Source organism: Rhinatrema bivittatum, chromosome 12 (assembly GCF_901001135.1).
Source record: "Rhinatrema bivittatum chromosome 12, aRhiBiv1.1, whole genome shotgun sequence".
Lineage (NCBI taxonomy): Eukaryota > Metazoa > Chordata > Amphibia > Gymnophiona > Rhinatrematidae > Rhinatrema > Rhinatrema bivittatum.
In genome coordinates this window covers 76227615-76251412 of record NC_042626.1, presented here as the reverse complement: position 1 = coordinate 76251412, position 23798 = coordinate 76227615, and the positions used below count along the sequence as shown (strand labels likewise).

Below are 23798 nucleotides of genomic sequence, written 5' to 3'. Positions count from 1 at the left end.
GATCTTAGCCGGAAGCACCCCGGACCTGAGTAATCCTGGGGCTGGGCCTGCCTCGGAGAGGGCAATTCAGCGACACCTACCCCAGTTGCTCCTGGGCTAGATATGGATCTGGAGGCCTTTTCTTGGGTTGAATTTTTTCAAGGCCTTCATACAGATGCAGTCAGCTCCTACCCCTGTCCAGACCGAGCCCCAGCCGCAAAGGCCTCGCCCTCCCAGCCCTATCAGAGACATGCCTCGACTTACCAAGGGTATCCCTGACAGGGACCCAGACAGCATGGATGATGAAGAAGATGCAGACTCGTTGGAGGATGGGGAAATCCTTCCAGGCTTGGAGCCGTACCGGACCATGTTACGGTTTTTCCATAGAGACGAATTGCCGGCCCTAGTTTCCCAGACCCTGAAAACTCTGGGAGTTCCTGGCCTGGACCTTTTGTCGGAACCAAACAAGAATCCCATTCTGCTGTCTCTATGGAAAGCCTCATGCTACTTTCCGATGCTGGAAGCCATCCTGGAGTTGATCGACCTAGAATGGGATGCCCCAGAAGCCAGCTTTAAAGGAGGTCGGACATTGGAGTCCCGGTACCCTCTGGACCCGACGGCCAGGGAACGCCTGCGCTTCCCCAAAAGTGGTCACCCTGGTCTGCACCATTTCAAAGCAAACAACTATCCCAGTGGAGGAAGGAGCAGCCTTGAAGATGCGCATGATAGGATAGTGGGAGTCCATCCTTAAGCAAGCCTTTGACGCAACTGCAATGACACTGCAGATTGCTTCCTGTTGCACCTTGGTGGCTCGCTTGTGCCCGCTTCTCTTGAGAGATGCAGATGGCTCAGGGGCACATACCAGAGAGGCGATGGAGCCCACCGTGGCCTTTCTAGCGGACGCGAGCTCTAACCTAGTTCGTACCTCGCCCAGGGGAGTGGCCTCAATAGTGGCAGCCAGAAGACAACTGAGGCTACAAAACTGCTCGGCAGACACGACCTCGAAGGCAAACCTTATAAAGATGCCCTTCAAGGGATCTCTCCTATTTGGTAGCAAATTGGAAAAGCTGGCCAGCAAATGGGGTGAATCTCCGGTGCCTTGGCTACCGGAAGATAAGAAAAGGAGGTCACAGTACTCATCGGCTATGAGGGGTCAGGCCAGGGGCTCCCAGTGCTTTTGAGCCTACAGGAACTCCCCATTTCAGATGTCTTGGTCCTCGGGAAGGACTCAGTCCTTTCAGAGCTGACAACTGAAGAGAGGGGCTGGTTCAAGCTCAGGTTTGGCCTGAACTCCCCAATGACATTTTGCCGACCCAGCCACGGGACGAGGAGATAGGAGGTTGACTATCCCTCTTCTACCAGCAGTTGGTCGAGATTACGTCAGACAAATGGGTACTGGATATCATACGGGAAGGATATGTGCTGAAGTTTCGCAGTATCCCACAGGACATATTCATGATACAGTTCATTCGGATTTCCACTCCCCATATGCATGACTCTGCACTTCTTGGCATTGAATCTCAGCTGCCATATCTTCGACCACTCTTCCATCTTCCTTAAATCCCGTCTCATTCTCTCCACTCCTTCCGGCGTGTCCACTCTGTTGCAGATCTTAGTGTCATCCGCAAAAAGACATACCTTACCTTCTATCCCTTCCGCAATGTCGTTCACAAAGATATTGAAAAGAACCGGTCCCAACACCGATCCCTGCGGTACACCGCTTAAAACCGCTCTCTCTTCAGAGAGAGTTCCATTTACCATCACACATTGTCTTCTGTCCGTCAACCAGTTTGCAATCCAGGCCACCACCTCGGCACTCACTCCTAAGCTTCTCATTTTATTCACCAGTCTCCTGTGCGGGACAGTGTCAAAAGCTTTGCTGAAGTCCAAGTAGATGACATCGAGTGCTCTTCCTTGATCCAATTCCTTGGTTACCCAGTCAAAAAAGTCAATCAGATTTGTCTGACAGGATCTTCCAATGGTGAATCTATGCTGCCTCTGGTCCAGCAATTCTCCCGACTGTAGATAGTTCACTATTCTCTCTTTCAACAGTGACTCCATTACTTTTCCCACCACCGAAGTGAGGCTAACCGGTCTGTAGTTACCACCCTCTTCTCTGTTCCCACTCTTGTGAAGCGGGACCACCACCGCTCTCCTCCAATCATTTGGCACCACTCCCGTTTCTAGGGATCTATTGAACAGGACACACAGCGGACCCGCCAGCACATCTTTGAGCTCCTTCAGTATTCTGGGATGAACTTCATCAGGCCCCATGGTTTTGTCCACTTTCAGTTTCACCAGCTCTTCCCATACATTTTCTACTGTAAATGGAGTTACATCTACTCCATTCCCCTCCAGTTTCTTGTTAACTAGTGACGGTCCTTCTCCAGGGTCCTCTTTAGTGAACACAGAACTGAAGTATTCATTTAATATTTCTGCCATTTCTTCGTCTCTCTCCACACATTGATCCTTTCCACCTTTCAATTTCACTATACCACTTTGAACTTTTCTCTTTTCACTGATGTATCTGAAAAATGTTTTGTTACCACTCTGGGGTCTGTTTTGACACCAGACAGGACAAGGTTTCCCTTCCACCCTAGAGAATAAGGCAGATGATGTGTCAAGTCTGCCACTTGACGAACACCATATGCCCCAGAGTGTGGAGCTATCTTCAGGTCCTCGGGCTGTTGGCATCAACCCTGGAGGTAGTACCACAGGCATGGGTGCACATGCATTCACTCCAACGCTCTCTGTTGTCACGTTGGAATCCACTGTCCCAGGACTATGCAATTCGCCTTCACCTATCAATGCAACTAAATGCTCGGCTTCAGTGGTGGCTGCAGGAAGCCCACCTGAGCAAGGGTATAAGCCTGACCCCTTCAGAATGGCTAATTCTCACAACGGATGTGAGCATCAGGAGTTGGGGTGCTCACTAACAGGAACTGGTGACACAGGGGCGTTGGACTGAGGAAGAGGCAGGCTGGAACATAAACCACGTGGAAGCCCGGGCAGTCAGATTAGCGTGTCTACAGTTCAGCCACAGGCTTCAAGGTCAGGCGGTCCACGTGATGTCAGATAACGCAATAACAGTAGCCTACATCAACCGCCAGGGAGGAACCAAGAGCCAGCAAGTGTGCTTGGAGATAGACCCCCCTTATGAAATGGGTGGAATTGAACCTTCAGATGATCTTGGCCTCACACATCTCAGGAAAAGACGTCAGAGCAGACTTTCTAAGCAGAGAGAGTCTGGATCCAGGAGGATGGACATTGTCGTCCAGAGCCTTTCAGCTGCTGGTAGATCGCCTAGGTCTACCATCCATCGACCTACTGGCCTCATCTCACAATGCAAAGGTCTCTCATTTTTTCAGTCATAGAAGAGATCAGTGATCCCTGGGGATCGACGCACTGGTTCAGGCATAGCCAGAAGAGGACCTGCTGTACGCCTTCCCTCAATGGCCACTGCTGGCAAGGTCATTCGCAAGATTGAGGGCCACAGGGGCTGGTCCTTCTAGTGACTCTGGACTGGCCCAGATGCCCGTGGTATGCATACATGTGGAGGCTTCTGGTGGAAACCCCCTGTGCCTTCCTCCACACATGGACCTGCTCCAACAAGGCCCGATCCTTCACAAGGACCAGACTCGATTTGTCTTATGGTCTGGCTCTTGAGAGGGCACGCCTGATGAAGCATGGATATTTGGCGGCAGTAATTTCCACCTCTGCGCAATAATTTCCACCTCTGCACAAGGAAGTTCGACATCCTTAGTGTATGTGCGGATATGGAGAATATTTGAGGCCTGGTGCGAGGAACGCAGGGTTGCCCCTCAAATGACCAAAATATCTATGGTTCTGGAATTTTTGCAGGATGGCCTGAATAAAGGGTTTTCCTTTAACTCCTTGACAGTCCAAGTAGCAGCTCTCTCCTGTTTCAGAGGCAAGGTGAATGGAACCCACCTGTCGGCTCATCCGGACTTGGCCCAGTTCCTAAAAGGGGGTTAAACACCTTCGACTGCCCCTTTGGTGGCCGGTTCCCCTGTGGAATCTTAATCTAGTGCTGGATTTTTTTAGCAGGGCCCCCTCCTTTCAACCACTAATTAGTCTTTCCTTGCGTCTGTTAACACTGAAGACAGTGTTCCTGGTGGCGATGTGCTCGGCCCGTCACATCTCTGAACCTTATAGCTTCGCACCGTCCCTTCCTTCCTTCCTTGCCAAAGGTAGTCTCGGAGTTTCACCTGAACCAGTCCATTTCCTTACCATCCCTAGATAGACGCAAGGACTCGGAAGACTGCCGCCTCCTACGCCACTTAAACGTCAGTAGGCTGTTAGTACGGTACCTAGAACCTACAGAACCAGTGAGCAAGATGGACCACTTGTTTGTTCTTCACAGTGGAAGGAAACAAGGTGAGGCAGCTTCACGAGCCACGATAGCTCACTGGATCAAAATGGTGATCATGGGAGCTTATGTGGAGGCAGGGAAGCCAGTACCCTTTCAGGTTAAGGCTCATTCCACTAGGGCTCAGGCAGTATCCTGGGCAGAAGCTAAGCTACTGTCACCCGTCAACTTCTGCCGAGCAGCGACGTGGTCTTCCCTGCGCACCTTCTTCCTTTTCTATCGCCTGGATGTTTGGACCCGAGAGGATGCAGCCTTTGGAAGGGCGGTGCTAACTGGACCAGGGGCAGCCTCCCACCCCGTTTGGGAGTAGCTTTTGTACATCCCATTGGTCCAGAGCCCATCTGGCTATGCGCTAGGTAATGGAGAAATTATTTACCTGATAATTTTGTTTTCCTTAGTGTAGACAGATGGACTCAGCATCCCACCCACGGCTGCCCAGGAATGGTACCAGGGAATCGCCCATGAAGTTAATCTCGATTCCAAGATGTTACGGGTAAGCTGTCACCCAATCCCTAGATCAGGGCATCTGTAAACTTACTGGGATTCAGCGCTTATGTTTGATTGAATACAGCTACGGTTGTCTGTTTTTAATCAAGTTTTTTTAATCCAGTTTTTCAATACTATGTCCACAATGGCTTTTGAAGAGAATACCGGAGAGCTGAGGTCACTGCAGGGGTGTGTCTAAGGCAACGTCAGCTTCTCCATCTGCTGGCAGGGAAGCACATAATCCATTGGTCCTGAGTCCATCTTCTACACTAAGGAAAACAAAATTATCAGGTAAGTAATTTCTCCAGTAAACTGGTCCTGACTCCATCTGGCTACACGCTAGGACAATTAGAATTACAAAAACATCCTATTAAAAAATGCAGATACTAACAACAAAGATTACTACGACCCATCAGCATTTAAAAAGGCACTGTTGCTGTAACCAGTTGAAAACAGCACAAACAGATCTCACCTTTCAATGCTTCTCCAAAAGCCAGGTGTTACAACCTTTTCTAAAGAGTAAATAAACCTCTATGAGCCTCACATACAGGCCGATACAGTACAGCCCCCTCTCCTGGGCACACGATACAGCATGCAAATGAGGGATCGCTCTAAAAGGGACAATCACACACCCCCAGCACCTCCTGGGACCAGGAGAGGTGACCGTCAGCGGGTTAGGAAAACGAATGCTCAATTTTACCAGAATCCGTTTTCCTAACCTGACCCGCCAGCATATATTTTTTTTTTTAACCTTTGGTTCCTCTGACTTAATATCGCCACGATATTAAAGTTGAAGGATGTGCAGAAAAGCTGTATTTTCTGCTTTTCTAAAACATTTTCAGATCTGGCGCACTTTTTTTTTTTTTTTCCCATAATCTGGTGCGAATGACTAATAACCCCATCAACATGCATTTGCATGTGATGAGCACTATTAGTTTCGGGAGGGGGGTTGGACGCATGTTATGGACGTGCTAAACCTCTTATTGTGTAAGGGGATGTGGACGCGTGTCCAAAATGCGCATCCACCCCGGGTTAAACAGTGTGCTCAGATGGGTGCACTTTACAGGATCGGCCTGAATGTTAGGGCTGGAATTCCATAGAGCAGGATCCAAGTTTGAAAAAAGCACTTCTTTTATCCTCTCTACCTGTCTTACAGCAGAAACTAGAGGCATGCAAAATGTCCCCTCCAAGGAGGATCCAAGCCTCTCTATTTGGAACCACAAATCTTAATGAGGGCCCTCAATATTTGAAAGAAGGGACTTAATGAGCAAGAGTGCTTTGACATTCTTCTTGAAAGCTACTGGAAACCAGCAAAGGTCCTGAAGGCTGAGAGGAAGATGGCCATTAACTTTCAAAGTCATTAAGATCCTGCTTGCAAAGCTCTGAACATCTCAGCATGGAGAGGCTGTCATTTGTCACTGCGCTGCTGGGTGCTCTTCCTGCAGCACTTACACAACTGCTGACGTCCTGCAGCACTGGGACGTGCCGTGGCCTGCCCTTCCTGCAGGGCTCTCAGAAACTATAGGGCACGTGGAAAGGTCCGAGGACAAAACGAGCGACTACTTCCTGTCTGCCTGAAGGCACTGGGCATTATCGATAGGGAAATTAACAAACTTGCAAAAGCTTTTTGAGGATCATTTTGGGACATGTGGTGAGAATGTGGAAATCATCATAAAGTTCCCTTAAAATGCATTTGACTGGAACTTTTTTTTTTTTCAGAATACCTGAAAAAAGTATTTTGTTTCACATAAAACATAGAAACGTCCTTGCAAACACAGGCCTGTCAAGCCAGCCTTAATCACCTTTACACCAAACGCTAGGTAAGGTGACACTCCTGAGATCCTCGCATGCTCTGACCTTCAGTAAGTCACTTAACCCCTCTGTGTCCAGACCTGGACATAGGATTTGTCTTCTACCCCAAACTTCAGGGATGAAACATGCACCAGCCAGATCCAGAGAGTGAGCTGGGAATAGAGGAGGATTGCCTGAACAGATTCACACTAAAGGAACAGGTTCTTCCCAGGCTGCAATGTGTGCACTAATTACTAACCAATGACTTGGTTGTGTAACAAAAACGTGCTGGGCTGCGTCCTCTGCTTCCCCAAGCCTAAGCTTGTCACGGAGCTCTGAGCAGACAGAATGAATTAATTGCAGCGTTTGCATGAGTCAACTCCTGACGTGGCAGCCGTGATGAGAGCGCATGTTACTCACTCAGCAGCCAGCAAACAGACACGGCAGGGCAGGGAGTGCAGGCTGGCAGGCAGCAGGAGAATCATATCCACCCCCAGCAGCACAGGCTGGCAAGAGGGCTGCAGTCACCCCAGAGCAGAAACAGCCCGGCCCCCTGCAGCTCGGCCTCGCCTGCTCCCCCTCTCCCCACCCCAAACCTGGCCCTGGCAGTCCCACAGGGACACTGCTGCTGCATTAGATTTTCAGATTTTATTCCAGGCATTCCTTTTGTCTTGTTCTTAATAGGAGCTTTTTCTAGGGCCAGCTCAATGGCCATGAAGCAGAGCTGGTTTGATTCCTGCTCCACTGTGACAGCTCCTGCTCCCAGGTAGCTGGACTCAGGCCGGAGATGCAACCCATGGGGCCCAGCTACGAACTCTTACTATAATGACTGGGAGGAGTTAGGGGAGAAATTCTTAAAAGAAAATAGCAAATTGCACTGATTTTATCAAACAGATTACTCTTTCCACCAACTGAAAGAGATAGAACCTTGCTTATTGAGTTTTCTGCCTTTCTTCAGCTGAGGCATCACATGGAGCCCTTGTTTGGTGGAAATCATCAATAAGATTAGTCTTTGATGACGTTTATTGACTAAGTCTGTGAGGTCTGTTCTTGTGTTGCCAGTTGTTTGCTCTCCACCTTGAGCACATGGGCGGAAAGACAGGTTATAACATAAGAACATAAGAACTTGCCATGCTGGGTCAGACCAAGGGTCCATCAAGCCCTGCATCCTGTTTCCAACAGAGGCCAAACCAGGCCACAAGAACCTGGCAAGTACCCAAACAGTAAATACATCCCATGCTACTGATGCAATTAATAGCAGTGGCTATTTCCTAAGAAAACTTGATTAATAGCCATTAATGGACTTCTCCTCCAAGAACTTATCCAAACCTTTTTTGAACCCAGCTACACTAACTGCACTAACCACGTCCTCTGGCAACAAATTCCAGAGCTTAATTGTGCGTGGAGTGAAAAAGAATTTTCTCCGATTAGTCTTAAATGTGCTATTTGCTAACTTCATGAAATGCCCTCTAGTCCTTCTATTATCCGAAAGTGTAAATAACTGATTCACATCTACTCGTTCAAGACCTCTCATGATCTTAAAGACCTCTATCATATCCCCCCTCAGCCGTCTCTTCTCCAAGCTGAACAGCCCTAACCTCTTCAGTCTTTCCTCATGGGAGCTGTTCCATCCCCTTTATCATTTTGGTTGCCCTTCTCTGTACCTTCTCCATCACAATTATATCTTTTTTGAGATGCATCCACCAGAATTGTACATAGAATTCAAGGTGTGGTCTCACCATGGAGCAATATAGAGGCATTATGACATTGTCTGCTTTATTAACCATTCCCTTCCTAATAATTCCTAACATTCTATTTGCTTTTTTGACTGCTGCAGCACACTGAGCTGATGATTTTAAAGTATTATCCACTATGATACCTGGATCTTTTTCCTGGGTGGTAGCTCCTAATATGGAACCTAACATCGTGTAACTACAGCATGGGTTATTTTTCCCTATATGAAATACCTTGCACTTATCCATATTAAATTTCATCTGCCATTTGGATGCCCAATCTTCCAGTCTTGCAAGGTCCTCCTGTAATGTATCACAATCCGCTTGTGATTTAACTACTCTGAATAATTTTGTATCATCCGCAAATTTGATAACCTCGCTCATCGTATTCCTTTCCAGATCATTTATAAATATATTGAAAAGCACTGGTCCAAGTACAGATCCCTGAGGCACTCCACTGTTTACCCTTTTCCACTGAGAAAACTGACCATTTAATCCTACTCTCTGTTTCCTGTCTTTTAATCAGTTTGTAATCCACAAAAGGACATTGCCTCCTATCCCATGACTTTTTACTTTTCCTAGAAGCCTCTCATGAGGGACTTTGTCAAACGCCTTCTGAAAATCCAAGTACACTACATCTACCGGTTCACCTTTATCCACATGTTGATTAACCCCTTCAAAAAAAATTAAGCAGATTTATGCGGCAAGACTTGCCTTGGGTAAATCCATGTTGACTGTGTCCCATTAACCGGAATGAATATCAGAAATTCCTGCTTTCCCATCCGTAGTGAGGCATAATGCAGAATAGGAAAGTGGAGCTGCTTATTCCCATGGTACTTAACCCCTTTCCGGTCCACCCCGAATATATTTGTCAGTGAGCCTATTGTAGTGTTTTCTCGTCCTGAGAGGGGTTAAAGGGCAGGGATAAGACCCAGGACTGCAGAAGCACATTAGAAGAAAAAGAGTGCTGTGCTAAGGGAACTGCAATTGAAACGTATTCAGAGAAATTTCATGAACCCTAAACGTGACCCACAAAAGCTTCAGGTCATCTGTTCCCCATGTGCTAGGGCCGCAGGCTCCCACCTATGTCATGCACGGTCCTGGCCAAGTATAAATAAAGCTGTGCCTGGGGTAGGAAGCAGCACTCTCATGTCTTTATACCTCAGTTTGGCAGGGGCGGTCACGGTGAGGGGAGTGGGGGTAGCAGGATAAAGCCTAGCACAGGAAATACAGGAGCCTGCTCTGCTGCGGTCCTTTCATAAACCTTCAAAGCAAGCTTCTGTTCCCCAAAAGTGAGACAATCCAGTGCCGCAAAGTTTCCACAGTGAACAAAAAACAAAAAAATCCAGGCACCTCCAAAGGCAGCCAAGCCCTTTCCTCCCAACCCCTAACTGCACAGCCCCCTCCCATCACTTCAGCCCAAAGAAATATTCTAATTTTGCCCATTTTTATTATTTTTACATATTATTAAAAAAAACAACCAACCATAATTCAGTTTCACTAATTTAGGGTCATTCACATTAAATAAAACACATTGGCCCTAGTGCGAGCAGTTTCAACCAATTCATCCACACTCCCAGGCCCTCACCCTGCAAATCCAGGCAGGCAAGGAACTGGAGCAGCCCCCAAGCACCCAGTGCTCTGGGAACATGGAACAGAAGACTCATTTTCACCCCCGGCTTCTCTGAACTGCTTAAAGCGAGAGGAAATCTTCCCAGCCTGATAAAATACCAGGGGTAAGGGGCAGCACCAAGTGTCAGGATGGGTTCATGTCCTGCCTTAACAGTTCCCATTCATCGGGGCTAAAATTCACTTAATGAAACCTCAGGACAGTTGTAGGGAAGCTTCCCCTCCAGAAAGCAATATTTTACATAGGGCCTGGCCCCTGGGCAACAGGCGCTGAGGTAGGAAGGGAGGAGAAGGAACAGCATCTGCTGGGTAAACTGAGGCACAAAGAAAGGAGCATCTCCTGACAGAGGCGGGATTAGAACTTGGTTCTGGCAGAGGCGGGATTAGAACTTGGTTCTGGCCTGGTTACACCAGCAGGCCTGTCTCATCCAGCTCCTCGACATGGATGCGTCCACGGCCAGTGCACAGTGTAACCGGGTAATGGTCTGCTTCCTTCCCATGAAGTCAAGCTGTTAGGCATAAGTTAATGAAGTTATGGACATGGAAGCTGCAAAAGTCATATTTTGGTCATAGTAACTGTGAAAAAAGGAATTTGAACTAGTCTAGTTAGCAAACGGCTTGCACTTAATGGCAGAGAAGCCACTGTCTCTTCATGGTGATAAGGAAGGACGATCAATAAAGATGAACAAAGTTATCCTGCACCGCAGTGACATCTGTAAAGATTGTGGCTTTCCAAAACAGTTCCTGAAGACAGAAGGTCCCATGTAGACTGCATAAACTGTGCATTGAGGAGGGGGTCACAATGCCTCTGCCAACAGAGCTCCCAGCACTCTCACCATGCGCAGAGTCCCAGATCTTCACCGATGTCCTGAAACAGGGAAGGCGCAGAGGTAACAGACAACTGTGCAGATCCCTGCCTGTCCAGCAGAAAGAAGGAATTGGAGGGGAGTGTGGCAGGTGCGCCCTCGCTCCTTCAGCCAGAGGCGGGCACATTGCAGCCCTGTGCTGCTGTCAGATCCCCCCATGGAGCTGGAGGGGAGTGTGGCAGGTGCGCCCTCGCTCCATCAGCCAGAGGCGGGCACATTGCAGCCTGTGCTGCTGTCAGATCCCCCCATGGAGCTTGCAGAAAAAGATAGACCAGGAAACTACTGCAGGACATTAGCCTCCCAGTCCTCCTCCTTGCCAGCTGATCTCACTTGAAAATATATTATCCTTATAAAACTGGCCTCCATGTCTTAAAATTATAATGCAATAGTACAAAACAAGATCCGTCTCTGTGTATAAAAAATAAATAAGATGCAAGATTCCTGAAAGAGTTCTTCGGCTAAGGAGGTGCCATCAGTTTGCTGTGACTTGCGATTTCATCCATTCAAGGCCGGCTGGTAGCCTGCAGTAGGAGAAAAAAAAAGCATGAAGGCAAGGTTCAGAGCTGGAGCTGGACTATTATTCTGCCTTTTCATAGCGTAGTGCACCTTTCTGACATCTGCACCCTCCTACCTCAGCACTAGCATCCCACACCTCACCATGTCCCAGCACAATGCAAGTCATAGAAACATAGAAATGACGGCAGAAGAAGACCAATCGGCCCATCCAGTCTGCCCAGCAAGCTTCACACTTCTTTTCTCTCATACTTATCTGTTTCTCTTGGCTCTTAGTAACCTTTGGTTCTAATTCCCTTCCACCCCCACCATTAATGTAGAGAGCAGTGCTGGAGCTGCATCCAAGTGAAATATCTAGCTTGATTAGTTAGGGGTAGTAACCATTGCAATAAGCAAGCTACACCCATGCTTATTTGTTTTACCCAGACTATGTTATTCAGCCCTTATTGGTTGTTTTTCTTCTCCCCTGCCGTTGAAGCAGAGAGCTATGCTGGATAAGCGTGAACTATTAGTTTTACTTCTCCCCTGCCGTTGAAGCAGAGAGCTATGCTGGATAAGCATGAACTATTAGTTTTACTTCTCCCCTGCCATTGAAGCAGAGAGCTATGCTGGATATGCATTGAAAGTTAACTATGAGACTCTCTCCCCTGCTGTTGAAGCAGAGAGCTATGCTGGATAAGCGTGAAGTATCAGTTTTTCTTCTCCCCTGCCGTTGAAGCAGAGAGCTATGCTGGATATGCATTGAAAGTTAACTATGAGACTCTCTCCCCTGCTGTTGAAGCAGAGAGCTATGCTGGATATGCGTGATGTATCAGTCTTTCTCCCATGCTACTCCCTGCTTTTTTTGTGAATGCAAATCTTTTTCCACGTTTCCTCTTGCCGTTGAAGCTTAGAGCAATGTTGGAGTCGCATTAACCGTGTGTATGTATATTGAATAAGGGTATTAGCTCTAGGCAGTAGCCTTCATTCCCATGAGCCACCCCCTCTTCATTCACGTCCTCTAGACTTTATGGATCCACAGTGTTTATCCCACGCCCCTTTGAAGTCCTTCACAGATCTGGTCTTCATCACTTCTTCCGGAAGGGAAGAAGTGGCGAATGTCACATTATCCCCAGCCACAGAAACCACACGGCAGAACAAGGACAAAGGATCTTTCCATGCCTCAGATTTACCCAATTCAATGTTTCCCACTCCTCTCCTGGAGGCACAACTATCTCATAAGGTTTTCAGCATTCCCATAATGAATGAGATTGTCAAATGCCTTCTGAAAGAGGTCTCCAAAGTCCCTCATGAGAGGCATCTAAGAAAACTAAAACGTCATGGATTACAAACTGGTTAAAAGACAAGAAACAGAGAGTAGGATTAAATGGTGAGTTTTCTCAGTGGAAAAGGGTAAACAGTGGAGTGCCTCAGGGATCTGTACTGGGACTGGTGCTTTTCAATATATTTATAAATGATCTGGAAAGGGGAACAACGAGTGAGGTGATCATATTTGCGGATGATACAAAATTATTTATTTATTTATTTATTTAGGATTTTTATATACCGACATTCTCAATACAAGTATCAAATCAGGTCGGTTTTCCATAGAACAAAACTGTCGCGGTTAAGGCGTTACATTAAACAGAGTTTCTGAACATAAGAACATAAATAATACATAAACAACAGTAACTCGTCAAAATAACGTGAATAAATATAGGGAATAGCTAAAAAGAGGGTAGTCTAAATTGGGATATACAGGTAACACCTGTGGAATATACAGGTTCCACCCTCTGGAACTCATTACCGCCGGATCTACGCCAAGAAACATGTCACATAACTTTTAAGAAAAACCTAAAAACGTGGCTCTTCCGGCAAGCCTTTCCGGAATCGCAAGAATACTCTGACACGGGTCAAAGAGCAAAATAGTCCACTATAAGTTCCATGACCGCCCATATCCCCTCAAGGCCCAATTACGCCTTATCTGGACAGCACACTTGTTTTGAAAGACTCCCTTGTTGATGCATTAGTTCTTTAGCTCTTGCATTACTCATATTTATGCCCATCAACATTGTTCACTGTCACTTGCTCATCCCAATTTAACTCACCGTCTATTTTTTTAGCTATTTTCTACATTTACTCACGTTATTTGACGAGTTATTGTTGTCTATTGAATATTTATGTTCTTATGTTCAGAAAATCTGTTTATTGTAACATGTTTTTATTGTAACTTATGTTTATGTTCTTATGTTCAGAAAATCTGTTTATTGTAACGCCTTAACCGCGACAGTTTTGTTCTATGGAAACCGACCTGATTCGATATTTGTATCGAGAATGTCGGTATATAAAAATCCTAAATAAATAAATAAATAACAGAGAACAGTGTTAATGGGCGACAACATGAGTAAAGCATGAGCTAAAGAACTAATGCATCAACAAAGGAGTTGATGCATTAGTTCATCAAACAAATTTGATGCAAATTTGATGCATCAGACTCCATGTTTGATGCATCAAACAAATTATTCAGAGTAGTTAAATCACAAGGCTAAAGAAGTTAGGGCTGTTCAGTTTGGAGAAGAGACGACTGAGGGGGGATATGATAGAAGTCTACAAAATCATGAAAGGACTTGAACAGGTAAATGTGAATCGGTTATTTACTCTTTCAGATAATAGAAGGCCTAGGGGGCACTGCATGAAGTTAGTGTGTAGCTCATTTAAAACACATCGGAGACAATTCTTTTTCACTCAATGCCTAGTTAAGCTCTGGAATTCATTGTCAGAGGATGTGGTTACAGCAGTTGGTGTAACTGGGTTAAAAACGGTTTGGATAAATTCCTAGAGGAGAAGCTCATAAACTGCTATTACTAAATAAGGAATAAGCACTGCTTGTTGGTGGCATTAGTAGCTTGTGATTTATTTAATGTCTGGGTACTCGACAGGCACTTGTGACTTGGATTGACCACTGATGGAGACAGGATGCTGGGTTTGATGGACCCTTTGTCTGATCTAGTATGGCATATCTTATGTTCTTATATGCATATTCATTACGATCTGAAAACCCAGCTGTGTGCCTCCAGGAAAGAGTTTAGAAACACTGATCTAGTTTCTAACCTGCTTTCTTCCTGTTTCAATACCACAGACTCCAACTGATCTCTGCTTCTCCCCTCCCTCCCTCTCAGCTGACGATCCTCTGTGCATATCTTGAACCTTCCTAAATGTGGTTACTGTCTGCCTTCACCATGTCCACTTGGAAGACATTTCATGCACTTCACTAGCCATCTTCTGTGAAGAGTGTTGTAGTGTTACTCCTGAATCCGTCCTCCGATTCTCACAGCGTATGCTCTTGTTCTCCATTTTCCCCACTTTCCCACTGAAATATTTGCTTCCTATGCACTACATATACCTTTGAATTCCATCTTATGAGTTTTATTTCATTCGTTTTAACAGCTAATTTATTTTCTTACCCTGCTTAGTTTTTAGCTGTTACTATTTTATGAATTATTGTATTTTCTTGTAATATTGTAATCTTTGTAAATCATTGTGATGGTCCGTCTGATACATCGGTATATAAACAAAAATAAATTAAAGTAAACTAAACTTAAAATTTAAATTCCATGCTAAATCAATCACTATCCAATGCTCAAAATCCCAGGGCCTAGAAGTGGGACTCGTGCCATGTGCCAGGTCAGGCGTATGAATGCCAACAGATTCTGCTCCATGCAGCTGTGGCCACTGCCTGTGAACAGCTGGGTTTCCTCAGCCACCAGTGAGGAGTCTCCGAGCCCACTGATACTAGGGTTAAGTGTTAGTGATTAAAGGATGCTAGCAGTGAACAAAGGCCTCTCATCCAGAAACAAACCCTTACCCTAGGCCCGAAACCAGGTAAGCTATATACATCTTTCATATCACGTGCAGCAATATTTACCCAAGCACGTAGCAAGTTTACCTACCCCTCCCCTGTGAGTGCGCAGCAGCCTTGGATGTGCCAGGGATGATCCTTGATGGAGCCGAGGGTGAGGAACTTGGAAATTTCAGAGGTAGACATGGAATTCTTCACATCTTGTTTGTTTGCAAAGATGAGAACAGCAGCGTTCTGCAGATCCTGGGGCAAAACACACACTGTGATACACCTGCAACACCCTCCCTTCCCTTAAAAATAATCCCAGGGTACTCTCCCCTCCCCTCCAGAGTCCACCTGTCTCTCTACTGGTTTTCAGAGTCACAGCTGGGAAGAAGAGAAAGGGCGGCTCACCTCATGTGCCAGCATCTTATACAGCTCTTCTTTCGTCACGGTCAGTCTCTCTCTGTCTGTGCTGTCAATCACAAGGATAACAAACTGGAGGAGAAATTAACACACATCTGGGTCACTTACTCCCTTCAGGAGAAACTCCCTGACTGAATAATGCAGAGAGAAAAGGAGCCCCATGCCCAGGGAGGTTCCCTGACTCATGAATGTGAGCTGAAGGGCGGTCTGGCTCTCCTCCCCGGGACAGAGTCCCTGCTGTCTCCACGCTGTTCCCTATCGTCTTCCCCTAGAGTACAGCGTGGAGACTCTGCTCCCAGGCACCTCAGGTTCCAGCTTAGGTCCACACACTGGCGCAGCAAGGGTCGCTGGTGCCTGGGGACCAATGCATCTGTGTGACCTCCCCTATGCCCCCCTCCCCTCCGTGTAGCAACAGCAGACAGTTCAAATGCCCTCACCTTCTACCAGCATGCGGCTGAAAAAAAATAGAAAGGCCCCCCCAGGTATCCTGGCCCCGCCAACCCTCCTTGCTACACCACTGGGTCCACAGCACATATAAGGGAATCTTGGGGAAATCGGATGCAGAGAAGGGGGTGAGCGGGGCTGCAAGGTGCCAGCTGAGAAAGCAAAGCTCCTCTTGCAGAGGATGCTGTGAGTGCACAGCACCTGCCAGCACATCTGCACTGCAGCCCACAGCACACACAGGCTCAGCCCCAGACGCACCTATCGGGAAATGCCTTCTACAGATCGCCACTGTGGGGGAGGGCTCCAGCTTTCGGCCTCTGACGTTTGAACTAAAGGGACAATCTCAGGTCTGGAGTTTTAAATTGTTACCTAGGCTGGAACAAAGTTACTGGGGCTACCAATAAAAAGGAGATAGAACAGTCTCAACCAACAGCCACTGAGACGCGCACAGGTTGGAGTGAAGTATCTTCAAGAGATGCAGCTAAGGCAGGGAAGTCAGAGTATCCTGATAGAGGATTCTGTATTCACATCAGTCCTTATTCTTTACATTAATGTGATTCAGTGTATCTAAGGTCCTGCTGACAAGCAACAGAGCCCTATAAAACAGCTCAGGATGCAGCCGCTAGGGAGCTTACTGGAGCTAAAGTATATGATCACCCTCCTGTATTAGCCTCTAGCTACCACCCAAGAAAGATCTAAGCATCATCGTGGATAATACATTGAAATTGTCGGCTCAGTGTGCTGCGGCAGTCAAAAAAGCAAACAGAATGTTGGGAATTATTAGGAAGGGAATGGCGAATAAAACGGAAAATATCATAATGCCTCTGTATCGCTCCATGGTGAGACCGCACCTTGAATACTGTGTACAATTCTGGTCGCCGCATCTCAAAAAAGATATAATTGCGATGGAGAAGGTACAGAGAAGGGCAACCAAAATGATAAAGGGAATGGAACAGCTCCCCTATGAGGAAAGGCTAAAGAGGTTAGGACTTTTCAGCTTGGAGAAGAGATGGCTGAGGGGGGATATGATAGAGGTGTTTAAAATCATGAGAGGTCTAGAACGGGTAAATGTGAATCTGTTATTTACTCTTTCGGATAATAGACTAGGGGGCACTCCATGAAGTTAGCATGTGGCACATTTAAAACTAATCGGAGAAAGTTCTTTTTCACTCAACGCACAATTAAACTCTGGAATTTGTTGCCAGAGGATGTGGTTAGTGCAGTTAGTATAGCTGTGTTTAAAAAAGGATTGGATAAGTTCTTGGAGAAGTCCATTACCTGCTATTAATTAAGTTGACTTAGAAAATAGCCACTGCCATTAGCAATGGTAACATGGAATAGACTTAGTTTTTAGGTACTTGCCAGGTTCTTATGGCCTGGATTGGCCACTGTTGGAAACAGGTTGCTGGGCTTGATGGACCCTTGGTCTGACCCAGCATGGCATGTTCTTATGTTCTTATCTACCCTGATGCGCTTTCACAGTTTAAGATTTTTACCTGAATACGTAAGACCCTGAGCTGCGACTCTCCCTAGGGCTAAGATTCTTCAACCCTTCACACACACTCTGGTCTTTCGATGAACGTTGACTTGATGTTCCCTCTCTGAAACATGCGATGGAAATGTTCTATCGTAGACCAGTCCATTGGATCACGTTCCCCGGGCACAGATCTGCTGCACAACATTTAGGAACCACTTAACGCTTTCTGAATTCTCCCTGTGGCCTGTGTCTGGTGGGATTATTTTTTATAACCTGCCGGGTTGATGGCAGGAGTTTTGCTGTGACTCGGGTGCAGTGTTTATTCTTTAAGTTGCATTTACAATGGGCGATTCATGCCTATACTTTATCTGCATCCTTATTTTATGAATGTCCTTTTGTACTCCATCTAGAACTCTGGATTCAGAGGATTATAAATGTTTTAAGTAAACAAAACTAAAACCAGGGTAGCTCAGGTTGATTTAAAAGACTTCAACTATAATTATCTTGTTCAATGTATAACGCTCCGGCATACGTTTTTGTTCTCTGTACACCGACGCAATATCTCTGATGAGCGGCGGTATATAAAAAGCAATAAATAAATAAAATAAAGAGCAAACATGAAAGATTCCAAATTACCGCAATCAGCTAGAAATAAGTGGGTTGTGAATAAGCTCCGATGGTAAAATGGCAAAATTAGGTAGAAGGGAACTAAAAGGAGCCATTGGGAGGTTAAAAATCTTCATGAGGCGTGGATAGGGGCCATGAGCAAAGATTATAAAATCATGAGTGCAATGGGTAAATAAAGAACGGTTATTTACCCTTTCAAATGATACTAAAAACAAGGAGACCCTCCATGAAACTAACAGCCAGCAGATTCAGAACAGATCACAGAAAGCTTTTTCACTCAGCGCACAATCAAGCTGTGGAATCTGCTGCCAGAGGACGTGGTCGAGACGAGCATAGCGGGGCATAAAAGAGGTTTGGACAAGTACCCGCAGGAAAGGTCCAATACCACCAGGCGGGCATTGAGTTTGCTACCTCTTGTGTCTGGGAGAAATAGGGGATGGATCTCCTTATTAGGATCAAAGTGACCCGGATTGGCCACAATCGGAGACAGGATGCTGGGCCCACTGAGCTGACCCAGCTAGGCACCTCTTATGTTGTCACACCGAAGTGTACCCCATCAGTACCCCGAAATTATTCCCGGGCGGAAGGTGGAGTTTGTCAGCAGGAAGCCTTTACCTTGGACACAGAGAAAAGATTTGCGCTGTTCAAGTGAGGCATGCAGCCATCTCCAGGGTGCATGAGTCCAGCGCATGGCACCGCAGAGAGCTGTGAACACCACAACATTTCCAAACTAGAGCCTACGTTCCACTCTCTGCAGCTGCAATGGGGAATTTGGGTCTGAAGCACAGCAGAATGAGAGGGTGTGGGGGAAGAGGCAATGGGAAACATTCAGTTCAGTAAGAAGCAGGTGATGGGGAGGCTGCAGGGCCTCTTACCTCTGTGTTTGAGTAGTAGGTATTCCATGTGGACCTCAGGGTCTCCTGTCCCCCAATGTCCCACATCAGGAAATGGGTTTTCTTTATGATGATCTCCTCCACGTTGCTGCCGATGGTGGGAGAGGTATGGACCACCTCATTCATGAGACTGAAAGGGAGACAAGGATAAGTTACCTCTGTTTCAGGCCGATTCAATACAAAGTGCGGGAGAGCCGGCGCTCTGTGTTGAGCGCCCGCTCTCCCGACGCTTGCCAAGGCGCCTCTCCTGGGCGTGCGATTCTCTATTTAAATTAGGGCCCGCGCTAATAAGGAGGCGCCAGCGACAATAGTGCGTCCCTAGCGCCTCCTTATTAGCGGAAGCGGTGGCTGTCAGTGGGTTTGACAGCCGACGCTTAATTTTACTGCTGTCGGTTTTTGAACCAGCTGACAGCCACGGGTTTGGAAAACGGACGCCAGCAAAATTGAGCGCCCGTTTTCCAACCCATGGACAGATTTTTTTTTTTAAGGTTTTTTGGGGGGTTTTTTGGGACCTCCGACTTAATATCGCTATAATATTTCCCAGTGCTGTCTATGATTAACGCCTGCCTTTCTGAGAGTTAATTTCAGTATCCTGGATGACTAATAGGCTCATCAACATGCATTTGCATGTGATGAGCGCTATTAGTTTTCGTGAGTTTGGCCGTGCGTTTTCAAGGCGCTATTACCCCTTACAGTATAAGGGCTAAAACACGCGTGTCGAAAACACGCGGTCAAATGGCCGAGCGCACTGTACTGAATTGGCCTGTTCGCCTGAAGCACAGCTGCTTGGCGATGGGTAATGAGCCCCTTTGTCAGGCTGCACAACTCACACATCTTCCCATACTGCCCAGGCTGGAGTGAGGGGACTCCAACACTCACGCTTTACTGACCATAAGCACAGTTTATAATACCAGGCTCTTTTCCCAATGGAAAAAATGCTTAAGTAAAACTGAATAGTCACCTCTTTACAATTATCTTTGTAATGTGGATAATTACTCCACACCCTTTCCAAAACTCACTGGAGGTCTATGCCAGGGACAGGGATACTGTGGCGGGCCACCAAAGGGTAATCAGCCACCATCTGTCACACCCTGCGGGTTATCAAGTGAGCAAAGCTTGCATGGGAGTTACCATCACAGTTTCAACTAGCACTGGCCACCAGAGTGCATGGGTGGACATGTGGCTTACAGAGGCAAGCTTTTCACAATAACACAGCAGATGGCAAAAAAAAAGAAACACCACGCTGGCCCTTCCAGGGTAAGTCACAAGGCAGATTTTATAAAACATATTGCAAAATGCATAACAGAAATACACAAACAATCCACGAAAGACTCCATCAACGAATCAGCTAGAGTGCAGACATAAGGGTAACAGAGCTGGAAATGGTGAAACAACCATTTATTTATTCATTTATACTCTGCAGAAGGCAAATAAAACAGTCATAAAAATGAACAGACAACACATAGTACCAACAAGAGGCGCTAATGTATCTGCCATCCTATCATCACACTCCTTACAAATAATCAATAAATTCCACTGGGTAACAAAATAATCACCCAGGCCCCCAAATAAATCCTGCCCCCCTCCCCCCCCTGCTTTCTTGTCCTCAGAAGGCTGCTGGTCTGTCCTTCCACCTCTGTCTATTTGGCAACCATTCTCCACCATTAGAGCTTTGCAAAGGGTGCAGATCACAGCTGGCAGGAGCAGTATAAGGGGGCATACAAGACCAGTCCCTCCACTGGCTTCTTATTCAGTTTTGGAGCACCTTTAAAACATGATTAATTCACAAGGATTTGAGTTCTGAAGCACTTGAAGGTATGCAGAGCTCACTTGCTTAAGGTCTGTGGGCCAGAATCTGAGCTGAGACAAGGAAAGGACCTTTTCCCTCACACAGTTCCACAGACTTTAAGAGCTGACATCTGTTTCTCAACATTCAAAAAAACATTTATTCCTTCAAACTTTTGGGCAATCAGGCTTAAGTTGTCAGCAATACAGGGTTAGAGAAAGGCTTGATGATGTAGATATGAGGTGAAGTAATGCTGATTTGGATCACTGGTAATTGTGTAAAGCGTGCACATACATCTGGTTATCGATTTAATGTTGGGATATAAACGTTAGTGCATCAGTTGATGGGCTTTGCATTGTCTGATGTGATCTGCTTGTTTGGGGGTTTTTTTGTGTGCATTGCATAGATCAGTGGATATAGCAGTTTATAAATATTTTAAATGAATACATAACCCCTGCATGCAGCTTACCCTGATGCAGTCAGACAGATATCTACTGTCAGCTAATCAATTCCTCTCTGCCCTGGCAGCTTCCTGCAGCAGGAAGCCAGAGGGTGGGCAACCTGCAGGGTCTGAGCACCCTCACTGCCCCCATCTCCAGCACCTTTGCAGTGCAGTGAGGAGCCCTCCCCTCTGGCAGCTTTAATCGTCCCAAGTATAGATCACTTCACATCTCATTCCTTGCCCAGACCATCTGGTGGTTTGAATATGAAGAGGGGGAAGGGAAAGGACTACTCACAACTGGTAGAGGATGGTGGTCTTGCCAGCATTGTCCAGGCCAACAATAATCACCTTGTGCTCTGCAGAACAAAGGAGAGAGCGGAGAAAGGTCAGCATCCAGGGCCGCAGTGGGAGCCGAGTCCAGGACGCCCCCTCCCCCGGAAAGTCTACACATTTCAGACCTTAACCCCCACAAAGCAAGTCCCATCTGCTAATCTTACAGAGAAACCCAGGGCAGGGGCCAGGAAAGTTTTGATGGGGAGCAGGAAGGACTAACACCTCCCTGCTATTTCAGCTTAGGACTCCAGGGGGGAGCTTTCTTTGCTCAGCTGGAGATTCCTAGATCAGGCCTCCTGGCTTCAGCGCGATTTAATCGTATTTTTCCGCATAGGAACGGTTTGAGGGCCCAGGGCAAGTCTCTTTTCACATTTCTATATCAAGACTAAGAGTTGAGAAAGCATAAAACTAGATTTACAGACACAGATCCGGGTGCGGTTTTTATCAGAAAGAAAAAATGGACAAGACTAAGAACAAGTTTTACAAAGAGAACGCTTCTTTAACAGCAACCTGTTTCATAGGAAAAGAAAAATGTCCAGAAGTGAAATAAATGTTGTAGTAAAGAGAATCCCGAGTGTGAGAATCGTCTAATAAAGTAGCAGTGCGATCCAGGGTATTGTGAGGAGGCGCAGGGCTGCAATTCACACTGGGAGTGGGGGGAAGGAAAGCCAGGAATGTGAAGTATGTCTGGAAGTGTCTCCCTTCAGCAGCAAAAAACATCATCTGTGCCAGATTCCCCCGACCCTGCTGGGCCAGGGAGAGCAGCCCTGAGAGGCAAGTGGGGGACCTAAAACATCTGTAAAGTGCGCCCACCCCCGGCCTGCGAATCCGAAAAGTGCTGAGCTCTCCTGGCTCCGCGGCATCCCAGGGGATGGAAAGAAAGCCCGGAGGCAGCCTCCCACAGTAAAGTGGGGACGAGACGCCCCGCACTCCAGAGGAGTTAGGAAACCAAGCCCCGTCCAGTTACAAACAGGGGTCCAAGCCAGCTCTCCCTGGACCATCTAGAGACCCGGAGAAGCCTCAGATCTGCTCAGCCGGATACTTCAGCACCCTGGGAAGGGATTGGGGAGGAACACGAGGAGCTCCCTATAGAGATCAGAAATTGGGGTGGGGGAAGAGAGCAGGAAGAACCCCGTAGAAAGATCAGAAGGAGGAGCCCCTTGTAGAGGTCTGGGACCAGGTAAATCCTCTGCCTGGAGACAGAGACCCGGGATCCCCCCCCACCCCTCCAGGCCGAGCCGGGACGGGGGCTTCCAGGCGGAGGGAAGCGGCCGGTCCTTACCCTGACTGCCGAAGATCGCCATCAGCTTCGCGAAGAGCTGCCCCATGCTGCAGAGCCCGGGCCCAGGCCCCAGGAAGGAGGGAGGGCGGGCGGGCGCTGCGCGGGACAGGACCGGGAGCGATTAAAGGGCTAGCGCCGCGCCGCTTCTACTTCTTGCCTGCCCTCTGACGTCTCGGCAGGCACCGCCCCCGGGGAAGTCCTGACGCCTGGGGCCCCGCCCACCAGGGCGCCCCGTGTGGGCGTGTGACGTCACGGGGAAGAGACCCTCCCCTCTCCAGCTTCCAGGCTCCGGAGGCGAATGCGGCGGAGATGCCGGGAATCCCCTCCTTTCCTCGCGGGCATCACTGCTGCGGAGGGAAACTGGATCCGGAAGCGCGGGCTGTGTTCTGCCTCGCATTACGCGCGGCTTGGGCTGCTTCACCCCCCCCCCCCCCGATCTGTCCTCCTGCACACAAGGGCGGCCCAGATAAAACAGAAACTTCAGCACCTTTGGCAAAGCCGGAAAGAGAGCCCAGGGACAGGCTAGGGTGGAGGTCCGGGGCTGGAAGATGCGCTGCCTGGGCTCCTAAATGGCTGAAAACCAGACTGGAGCCCAAGAGCCTGTGACACTTCCGGTTTTGAGTTTTGGTGCTCCTTACTGAGGGCGGTGCCGGAGAGTCCCAGTGTGAGACACCTCAGGGCATCCAGGACACGTCAGGGAAAGGCAAACGTCTGCTTCCAAAACGTGGCTGACACCTGAAAGTGGCAGCCCCTGTCTGCCCATTGCTCGTTTGTAGCCAGTGGCGCTGTGACATGGCGGTTAGAGCAGTGCCTACGAGCCAGAGAAACCAGCGCTCGAATCCCCCTGCTCCATTTTGGTGGCCCTCCTCTGACTTACTGCCACT

General features: G+C 47.5%; 1 protein-coding gene across 2 annotated transcripts; it reads right to left on the bottom strand.

The window, feature by feature from the left end:
* Positions 1 to 9809: 9809 nt before the first annotated feature.
* On the bottom strand, positions 9810 to 23420 carry ARL5C (ADP ribosylation factor like GTPase 5C). Of its 2 annotated transcripts, none has more exons than XM_029573640.1 (6): positions 23402 to 23420; positions 21595 to 21655; positions 19054 to 19201; positions 15619 to 15702; positions 15317 to 15468; positions 9810 to 11395 (listed from the first exon to the last, which is right to left on the bottom strand). In XM_029573640.1, exons 3-6 carry the CDS (start codon positions 19195 to 19197, stop codon positions 11347 to 11349), a joined length of 429 nt encoding a protein of 142 aa, XP_029429500.1. In that variant the 5' UTR covers positions 19198 to 19201; positions 21595 to 21655; positions 23402 to 23420; the 3' UTR covers positions 9810 to 11346. The 2 variants fall into 2 exon arrangements, with proteins under 2 accessions (XP_029429500.1, XP_029429499.1); XM_029573639.1 differs by lacking the exon at positions 23402 to 23420 and adding an exon at positions 22915 to 23080.
* Positions 23421 to 23798: the final 378 nt, after the last annotated feature.

Coding starts and splice junctions, on each gene's coding strand:
- ARL5C (XM_029573639.1), bottom strand. CDS start 22,960: ATGGGGCAGCTCTTCGCGAAGCTGATGGCGATCTTCGGCAGTCAGG. Junction 21,656..22,914: donor GGCGATCTTCGGCAGTCAGG/GTAAGGACCGGC, acceptor TTTGTTCTGCAG/AGCACAAGGTGATTATTGTT. Junction 15,703..19,053: donor CCTACTACTCAAACACAGAG/GTAAGAGGCCCT, acceptor TTTCTCCTCCAG/TTTGTTATCCTTGTGATTGA.